The sequence below is a fragment of the Chinchilla lanigera genome, unplaced genomic scaffold (genome assembly GCF_000276665.1).
Source record: "Chinchilla lanigera isolate Chin_1 unplaced genomic scaffold, ChiLan1.0 scaffold00065, whole genome shotgun sequence".
Classification (NCBI taxonomy): Eukaryota; Metazoa; Chordata; class Mammalia; order Rodentia; family Chinchillidae; genus Chinchilla; species Chinchilla lanigera.
In genome coordinates this window covers 2,917,473-2,928,226 of record NW_004955466.1, presented here as the reverse complement: position 1 = coordinate 2,928,226, position 10,754 = coordinate 2,917,473, and the positions used below count along the sequence as shown (strand labels likewise).

The following is a 10,754-nucleotide window of genomic DNA, read 5'->3' as shown; positions in this document are numbered from 1 at the left end:
GTTTTTCTCCGGTACTGGGAACCGAACTCAGGACCTTACACTTGCCAGGCAGGCGCTTTGCCACTGAGCTAAATCCCTAGCGATGCCTACTTTTCTTGTTGACTGTAATTGAAACTCTGGAAAGCAAACTGTAGTGATAGGGCACTGCTGTATTGCACATAATAGTATAAGCTCATCAGATATGAGTTAGACATGCATCAAAAGACTTGCAGTCTGCTTGAGTTAGTAAGACTAATGAACATTTGATTTCAGTGTATGAAATAACTGGTACAGCAGGGGCATAGATTAAATACTGTAGAAGGGTAGGTTGTAGAAGTAGACCAGGTAGATTTTAGGATGATTTCAAAAGACACCAATTGGAAGAAGAAAATTTTACAACTTAAAAAAAGTGAATAGAGGAGATTTTTTTTCTAGGTATAAGAAACAGTATTTATGTCAAAGCTGTGAAGGCGGAAAATTGTAGGACTTGTGTAGGAAACAGCAGTTTGATTTGGGAGGGGGAGAGAGAAATAAAATGGGGAAAGTATTCTAGGACTACGTCAAGGGAGCTGTGTATGAATGTCAGGCTAAGGAATTTGAAACATACTGAATTGTATCCTACAGAATTATTACTCAAGTACCCTGGAATCAAACAGATCCCAGGCCTAGCTGTACCATTCAGTTTTTGATATTGAACAAATTACATATTTTACTAAGCTAAGGTACAAAATTGTATGAGGAGACTTGTGATGGTTAAATGAAATGATGCATGCCAGTTTTTAGCCCAGTGCTTAGTAAACCCTCAGTAAACAGCTTAAAAAAGAAAAGACCACAGAAATTTCAGAAGGGACATTGTCATGCTAATATGGATGCTTTAGGAGAGTTATCCTGGCAATACTGTATAAAATGATCAGCAAAGAAAGAGATTGAGGTTGGGAAGACTAGTTAAGCAGCTCATAGAAAGACCCATGTAAGGGATAATGTGTGTGAGATTTAAGATAGTGGCATGAGAAGAGAGAAACTAAGATATATCTGAGATATTGTAGAGTGTTATGGCTTGTGTTTAGATGTCCCCCCAAAGACTCATGCAGCCATAAGTGGTTTTTTTTTGGAGGTGGCTGAATCTAGAGTGTGTGATGCTGGGCATAAGGGTATGTAATTACTAAATTAGTGCACTGATTGGTTGGCATAGTTCTGAGTGTGGATAGTGGGAAGGCCCAGCCTGGTATGAGTGCTACCCCCTCTAAGGGCAGGTAGCCTGGATAGAATGTAAGCGACAGAAAGGGCTGCTGTGGATACTTGCTGCTTTGCTATCTTGCTGCCGTCTGCCTTCTGCCCACCATGAACTGTTTCTTCTCTGTGATGCTCCTCTGCCGTGCTGTTCTGCCTTGAAGCCAGTGAACTATGAACTGAAACGTCTAGAAACTACGAGTTAAATAAACCTTTTTAACTTCGGGAGTTGGGTGTTTTGTCTCAGCAGTGAAAAAGAGATGGAGACTCAGAGGTGGAATTGATGGGAATTGATATAATTAGGTAGAGATGTTATAAAAATAACTTAAACTACTTAAATTTTACCATAGGAGGTTAGCTAATTTAACAGTGAAGAGTCTGTTGCACTATTTATTTTTTAAGCTGTAAATCCATTACAATATTAAAAACAGCCTGTCAAGTTGAAACATTCGGCCTACTTTGGTAGCACATACTGAAACTGGAGCAGTACAGGATAGAAAATAACATTCTTTTATATACCTTTACTAGGAACCTGGAATGTTGGTAGCTTAGTTTCACTTTTCATTTGTAGTAGGAAAATTTGCACACATTTCTGCTATTTTTTTTTTCACTTGACTACCTCTGTCGCTTTTTTAACACAGTTTTTAGTTTTTAACATGTTTTTAGGAACTTTGAAGAATAACTGTTAATATAGTCAGGTACTAATGTGAACTTGTAGTCTGTTAACACATGTAATATGAAGCAGTTGAGAGAGAAAAATACTTTCTCTGATTATATTTTAAAGGCAAAAGGAATGGTACAATTATGTGACCTTCTAAGGAAGTATGTAGTCAAGCATGGTGTATCATTTTACAGAAATGTAACATAGCACTGTGGATCCACGAAAGGGTTCACCCATCTGGATTTTCATTTCTGTCTACCACTTCTAGCTATGTCAGTGCCTAGGTATTTCAAAAATGGGCCTATCTAAGCTCAAACTAAGAAATATGCTTGAAATAAGCAGTAGAAGCCAAAATGCTTTACAAATATATATAATACATAATCCCGGCACTCTGAGAGGCTAAGGCAAGAGGATCACAAATTCAAGCCCAGGCTGAGAGACTTAGCAAAGTTTTAAAAAAAAAATATTAAAAAGGGCTAGGAACATAGCTCAGTGCAAAGGCCCTGGGTTCAGTCCCCAGTACCACAGTGAGTGGATGAGTAAATCTGTAAATAATTTAGAAACACGTATTTCTAGCCTGTCTCCTTAGTGTCCTATCTGTCCGTTAATAATGTGTTAAAACTTCTGTTTATTGCATTACTTCAAAAGTGAAATTTGTCATCTCCTTTCTAGTCCTTATCTCTATCCGTGGAGGTGGGGAATGACCTGATTCCCTGGATTTTCCTGTTTTAAGTTTCCATAATTCTCCCATGCTCTGTTGTTCCACTCACTGTTGTAGGGTTATATTTGGCTCTTGATTTCCAAGTCTTGTCAGGTCACCCTTTTAGTAACCATTGTTTGGCACACAGTTTCAGTCCTTTTGCTACATCCTTTATCTTCCAGGGTATAAGTATTAAAACTTTGTCTACTGGCTGCTGTATTTACATTTTTCCCTTGTCAGTCCATTACAGTATAAACTTAGCTTTCTAAAAAGCTATTTCGTTCTTTTCCGTGAAACCTATAGTCTCCCCTTGCTTACAGGAGAAAATTCAAATAATTCACCTTAGCATTCAGTTAACTCTGGCTTTATCTTCTATCTCTTACATTGGCTCTGTTCCTTATCTAGACTGTTCTTATTCTCCAACTAGGCCTTGCATGTTCTTGCTTGGTAACCATATAGAGAAAAACTGTATTGCAGGTCATTTTAAAGTATATGTTTAAAAATTTATTTCTAGCCAGTTTAAAAATGTTACAAATTATCTTTGTCGTAGTTTTCAAAAGCTTTGCAAACATTTTGGATATATTTAATCTTTTATTACTAAGGAGTTGAAGGTGATAATGGGGCAGTTCAAGTAACCAATCATTTGATACCTTTGATACTAATTGGCTTCTAACCAATTCCTGCCCTGAAAGTGTGGTCTTAAATATCTTCAAAGGCCCTGAGTTTGATATGAGCTCATGGAGAATTTCTCACTAGTTAAAAAAAAAGTACACACATACACACACACACACACACACACACACACAATAGCTAAGATAATTGCATTACTAATTTCTGTTGGTTTACTGAACAGAGCAGTTAATGCTTAATTTTTTTGACCAATTTTACATGCTTATATCTGGTAATCTGAACAACTACTTCGAAGACAACATTTTGCAATATAACAACCATTGTTGAATTCCTACATGTTGTTTTTTGAAATTCTGTATCGTTTTCTAATGTTTTTCTTTATTATTTTTTTATTCTCTTTAAAATAAAAAGAAAAACAAAACATTTTTCGCTCAATACGTATTAATACATAGGGACCCTGATTATCTAGTTGAAAAAACTAAGAAATCCTGGAGCTTGCCTACTGTAACATAGCACTGTGGGTCTACAAAAGGTTTCACCTACTGTGAAAGGGTCTGCCCAGTGTTCGTGAAGCCCTTGGTTCAGTCCCCAGAACTGAAAAAAAATGGTGGTCTCTTGTTCCCCCACTCTTCTTTATGTAACATAGTACTTCTCTAACAGTAATAATACAGATTTATAAAGACATGGTGAAAGATGATCCAGAATGCAACCTGTTTGTTCATCATTTAAAAGAGACTCTACAGACAAGGAAAAGAAACTCTTACAAAGGTACCAAAAATACTATGTGGAGAATTAATCTTAATTATCAATATATATTTTTTTCTTTTTCCTCTCTTAACATTGGTTAAAATAAATTTTAAAATGTCAAAAGTTAAAGTTTGTGTTTTGATGCCCTACAAACTTCAGACTTCTCTCTGAATTCTGACCTTGAGAAGCAACTTAACCTCTCCTTACTTGTTTTTCTCATCTGTAAAGTGGGGATAACTGGGGTTTGGGGAGGATTAGATGAGAAAATACATGGGAAATTCTTGGTACTGTGCCTAAGTAGTGCTGCTGCTTTTTCTTTTTCTACTACAGCCACCTAAATCACTCGTTATTCAGACTATTTAAATAATCCCCCTGCTTTTGTCCTTAGTAAAATAAGGGTAAAAGTTCCTTTTAAATTACTGTAAAGAAGGATCATAATGGTTCGATGACATAGTGAACATGAAATATACAGGGGGTACCTGTTATAGTTGCTGAATGTTTATTCTGAAGAACTCTTTGGAACGTATACTTACTTGCTTCTTTAACGTCTGTCCTTATTTGTTATGAAGGGTAACATTGCTACTTAAACCTGTAGTTTGGTTTGAGGATTAACTGTCTGAAGTTCATAGTACAGTGTTCAGCACACAGAGTATCGTCGGTACAGAGTATTAGCCATTATCATTAAATGTTTGGTCTATACCTGTTTTATTCTTTCTGCATTTACACCATTTTTTATGTAATTATTTAATATGTCATTTTATATGTTTTATATTTCTGGCCAGATTGTAAATATTGTGTGAGGGTTCCCGGTTGTCTGTGTCCTTTTCAGTGTTAAGTATTGTCATTTTAAAACGTTTACCCATTTTATTTTTTAATCATATTTCATTTTTTTTTTTGGTTGAGACAGGGTCTCACTATGTATTATAGTTTAGGCTGGCATTGAACTCACTGCAGTCGTCCTTAGTCTCCCAAATGCTGGGATGACAAGCTTGTGCCACCATGCCCGGCTTTCTCATTGTATTTTAAAAACAGCTTTATTGATAGAATTCACATATTGTACCACTCACTCTTTTCACTTGTACAATTCAGTAGCTTTTAGTATATTCAGCGTTGTGCAATCATCACAGTTAATTTTCTGCATCATCAAAAGAAACACCTTAACCATAACTCTCTGCCCATTAACCCTAAAACTCTACTTTGTCTCTATAGATTTGCCTATTCTGGATATTTCATGAATGGAATCATGTAGTATGTGGTTCATTGTGACTGGCTTCTTTAACTTTTCTTTTCAAGGATCTTTTCCATTGTATATTTTTGTATACCCAAATGCTTTATATATGGACATAAACCTTTTTATTTATCCATTTGTTGGTGGTGGAGATTTGGATTTTGTTCTCTGCTTTTTGCCTGTTACAAATAGTGCTGTTATGGATATTTTTTCACGTGTGTGTAAATGTGTTTTCATTTTTCTTGGTGTGTACTTGGGAGTGGAATCACAGGGACTTAGAGTTTTTGTTCAGCCTTTTAGGAGTTGTTAGACTGTTTTCAATGTGACTGCACCATTTGACACATCCAATGGCACTAATATACAGTAACACTGATTTTTAATTGATGTCTGTTAAAGACTGGGGTGGTGGTGGTGGATTTTTACTTTGTACCAATCCTAGATACCTGAAAACAAATTTGGACATCGCCCTGAGTTAACTTTCCTCTCTTTTCCACCTCCCTCAGAAACACGTGAGACTTACACTTGACTAATCATCTGGTTTTTCTGTTTTACAGAGTAAGAGAGTTAGCCTGAGTTCTGTGAAGAACCAAAAAGACAAGGTTTTTCCAGTTTGCATAATGTAAGTTCTTTTCACTATTCTTGGCTGCAATCCTGTGTTCGCTGACAAAGCTGTTTCTATGGAAACAAATAGTCCAGCCTCTTAGAATGTCAGAGGAATGCTGATCACTTAAAATGAGACTTCCCAGCTGCTGGTCAAAGGGCATTCCTTGCTGAAGAAGGGAAAGAAAGATGAATGGAAATATTAAAGTTCTGGACACTAGTGTAAACTGAGATGATGTGTATACATATGGAATATATTTTTCATCTCTGTCTGTAAAAATGAAAATACTATTTCCCTTCTAATCTGTATTGTTCTCCTGCAAACCTGTTATGCTTCTCAGCTATTACATAAATGGTTCTGTTTCTTGGTACAGTTTTTCAGTACTTCTGTACTGTTAGGCTGTTTCAGTTCTCTCATCTCAATCATTTGTACTTGAAGCTTATTTAGCTTTCCTTTATTCCCTCTCTTAGCCAGTTCATGGAAGCATATCCCTTCCGCCCACATTACTTTCAAGTTAGCACCAAAATAGCTTTGGCCTGCCAATTTGAAAATTTATTTTCTTGCTTTGTGAATGATGTAAAGATTTTTTGTTTTGTTTTTTGTTGTTGTTCTTTGTAGGGAGTGGAGTTAGGGATTCTGACAAAGACTAGAAACACAGCCTTGGAATCGTTTTCCTTCTTTTTTTTTTTTTTTTAATTTTAAACTTATGATTGAAGGTTGGAAAGAGAGGAATTAGGCCAAAAACTTGTAAACTCCATTATCTTCAGCCTATTATTTGCACCAAGGAGGTAATTTTCTAGTTTGGTCATTTATTTCTGAACTATCAAAGGATATGGGTCATTGTATTTTTGTTTTTTAAGTCCTTTGGACTGGGACTCTTTTATTATTTATTGATATATATTGAATATATATCTATAAATGCTAGATTATTCATGGATTCCCTGCTTACAAGTTTTGATTTTGCCTCGGTGTGGGTGGCACATGCTTATAATCCCAGCAGTCGGGACTGAGGCAAAAGGATCACAGTGAATTAGAGGTCAGCCTGGGCTCGATAGTGAGACCCTGTATTAAAAAAAAAAAAATTCTAACACAGGAGTACTCTACCACTGAACTACATCCACAGGCCTTTTTATTTTGAAACAGTCTTGCTAAGTTGCCAAAACTAGTCTTGAACTCATAATCTTCTTGCTTTAGCTCTCATTGCTGGGATTATAGGTGTGCACCACTATACTTCACTGAAAAGTAGAACGACTTTAGTGCCAAAACTGTGGGACACAGCATAGTGTTCCTTTGCTTCTGGAAGTACTTTAGAATCTCTCATGGCCATCATGGATTAATTTGTGAGCATGATAGCGTCTTTTGGATTGTTCTGTGTGATGAGCTTATTTAACCAAGAAGATCTGAAAGATTTCTTGAAGAAATTAGGGACTTGAGGGAGCTCTTGAAGATGGAAGGTGAAAAGAGATGCATTTCGTAAGGCATTTGGGCAGGAGGAAGAAAGATACGGATAGGCACAAATGAGGCTAAATTAAAAGGCTCACGTGGGATAGTATAAAAAACACCGAAAGTTTAGATTGATTTTATAGACTTCATTTTCTAGGTAGTGTTGAAAACCATCAGAGGTTCTAAACAGAGGAATGATTTGCTCACATGCTTAATTAATCATCTATCCCTCACTAGCAAAACTATAGAGATGAATAAGACAGATCCCTGCCAACTAGATCTAATGGTCATGTGATTCCATTGGTCTGGAACAGGCTCTTCTGTGCGACTAATATTTAGTTGCCCTTTGAGATGCAAGGCAAAGAAATGTGTCCTTATGTTTTCAGTGTTTTCTCTCTTTACCACAATGAATTTTAGATCTGTTCATCCTTTATGAATTTGTGACATTCTAAGCTTAGTTGAACAAATATTTCTTGGGCATTTCTTATATGACAAGTATTATGCTAAACAGTGGTGGTACAGAAAAAAGACATGAACTCTTAACAAATTTGGAATCTGTGATGGTGAGGATAGACCAACTGGAGAAGTCATTTATCTTCTTTACTCTCTCCTAGTAGACTGTGAACTCTCAAAGGGAGATAACAAAAATGAAATTTTAGCAGCTTAATATCAGTTGGAAGAAATTTTTCTGAAAGTAAAAGACTAGATCCAGATAAACAAGCATGATGATAATAGTCCAACCGTGAAAATTGGTGTGGGAGGGTGTTTTTTGTTTTTCTCCAAGTCCTGGAACTCGAGCTATGACCAACCATGAGAATTACGACCAAGAGCACCTGAGCGTGATCTGTAATTTTCTGTTGCATGATCTATAATTTTCCTCATAATTTAGTATAGTGAGTATTTAATGTTTTTGAGTGTTTTTAAACTGAGTCTTAATTTCAGATTCTAGTTTATGTTTAAAAATGCAATCTATTATTGTTTGATTTTTAATATCCAGTAATTGTAAAAAAAAAAAAAAAAAGAAAAGCTGAGGGTTAACTTTCTGGAAATATGTACACTCCTATTTTTTTTTAATTTGAAGTTAAGAATAGCACCAAAATAACTCCTACACAAATTTCTGCTTGTAGTGAAAACATTAAATTAGCTGAGTTTGCATTTGTGTATAATCAACATATAAACCTTAAGATTGTCTGAAATCAATCTAATGGCTTTCATTTTAATGAAAAAGAAGATTAATGGCAAATAAGGTAGGGTAGATCACAGAGTTGTTAATAAACCAAAATTTGGATGGATGATAATAATCTACCCCAATTGTTGTGAAAATACAGTTTTAGTGTCTTCCTAATTCTTGGCCTTACTTGTTTTTCCTAATAGCCTAGGTTTGTAAATTAAATACTGTGTCTTCTGTCGCTGTTTTTATCATGGCCTGACATACGTGAAAGAAGATTGGTGTTAGGAATATTGCCTAAAAACCTGGTTTTTGCTTAGTTAGCATTGTGCTCTAAAAAACTTACTTATTGAAATGATACTCAATTCAAGGAGATAGTAGGTGTATTATTGTAAATATTTTTAAAGCCTTGAATGAAGGAAAGTTAATTAGATTTAATGTGTGGGTTTATGCATATATAAACAATCTGCCTATTTATGCCCAAGAAACGGCTTCATGAAAAGCCAGTATTATTCAGTAAAATATTTTTGTCTCATATGTTGGAAGAATTTTAAAATAGGATCAAGTTATTTTTTCACTTTGTAACTTATGTACCTTACCTTATAATTTAGGATAATTCTGTGAATAAATTCTATAAGTGCGTCTGAGGTTTAGAAAGAGAATCGTCTTAAATCATGAAGCTCTAGGGGAGCGATGGAGAACCTTTTAGAGCTTTCAATGATACAAACAGCCCACTGCGGCATGGGCACTGTAGGTTCATGACCACTGCTCTAGGCAAAGTGGCAGAGTCAAAATGAAAATTCAATTTTCTAATCTCTAAATCCAGTGTTATTTTTGCTATATAATAGGATTTTAAAATTTTTTGAGTGGTATTGGACACTACCATTTTCTCTAAAGGAATCCTTGTTAAAAAAAGTACCCTAATTTTTTATAAATGTAATTATAAAGACTAATAACTTGCTTGGCCCTTTTCTCATTCAGTAATAGTTTTATCCTTAGATGCCTTTGCATCTCATTGAATTTCTTCTTTTGGCATCTTTATCTCAACCCCCTTCTGCCATGAGTTAATTTTCCAAGAAAATTTTCCGAGAACTGCCTGTGTTTTGAGTGAGTTACCTACGTGGCTTGCTTTATGTCAAATTGCTATTAATTGCTTTTTAGCAGTTAAATCATTAATCTCATGTGTATTAGTTAAATACAAAGCATTGTGTTGATGTAACTTTAAAAGGATAAACACCATTTAAACTATAAGTAATTTACTCATTGCAAAATTAGTAGCCAAAACCTTTTACTTTTCCACTTTGCTAAACTTCCCAGTATATTTCCTAGCAATAAAATTGAATATTATGCTTCACATTCTTGGGAGATGACTTTTTTGGGAAACACTTTCGTTCCCTCAGGGTTATCTATAAAATGAAAAGAATGTATTTAATCTACATAGAAAAATACTATTGTATACTTACTAGATATTTTCTGTATTGTGTGGAGATTGGAAGTAGGCTGTGTAAAGTCTAGTTTTATGTTGTAATTCTTACACTTTTTTCCCCCGTCTTTCCCCTTAGATTTCCCTCATGGATATTTTTCATAGCATTGTTATGTGATGTGAGAAGGTTTTTTTTTTTGAAGTAAACATGGATTTTATACTACAGAATCAAGAAAATTGGCATTGTAAGAAAAATTGATATATAAAAAGTGGTACAGGTGTTTATAGATAACCATGACAACATCCTATATGAATGGGCATGTTACAGAGGAATCAGACAGCGAAGTAAAAAATGTTGATCTTGCATCACCAGAGGAACCTCGGAAGCACCGAGAGATGGCTGTCGACTGCCCCGGAGATTTGGGCACCAGGATGATGCCAGTACGACGAAGTGCACAGTTGGAGCGCATTCGACAGCAACAGGAGGACATGAGACGTAGGCGAGAAGAAGAAGGGAAAAAGCAAGAACTTGACCTTAATTCTTCCATGAGACTTAAGAAACTAGCCCAGATTCCTCCAAAGACTGGAATAGATAACCCCATATTTGATACAGAAGAAGGCATTGTCTTAGAAAGTCCTCATTATGCTGTGAAAATATTAGGTAAGTAAAAATCGCAGGATAATAAAATATTTTTGCTTTCTGTATGCTTTAATATAAATCTGTGGGAAGGAATGGGGGCTTACGAATGTAAGTAATAGTTATTTGGATTATTTTCTTGGAAAGGCCTTGTAATCATTATTTTAGTCACATACAGCAAAGATGTGTAACTTAAGTGTTTCAGTGTTTTCAGATATACAAAGTTCTACATGTGGCTTAACATTGAAAGTTTTGATTCATTTTTTATATCAGACTCACTGATTTTTATGTCAAATTTTTTTTTTTT

General features: G+C 35.3%; 1 protein-coding gene across 1 annotated transcript in view; it reads left to right on the top strand.

Annotated features, from left to right (window-relative positions):
* Positions 1-10,754, top strand: part of Mpp5 (membrane protein, palmitoylated 5 (MAGUK p55 subfamily member 5)) — a gene marked incomplete in the record, with an annotated part of 65,852 nt that overhangs the window by 9,070 nt on the left and 46,028 nt on the right. The window contains 2 exon segments of the mRNA XM_013522001.1: positions 5,730-5,794; positions 9,950-10,471. Coding sequence (XP_013377455.1) covers positions 10,105-10,471 — 367 coding nt within the window.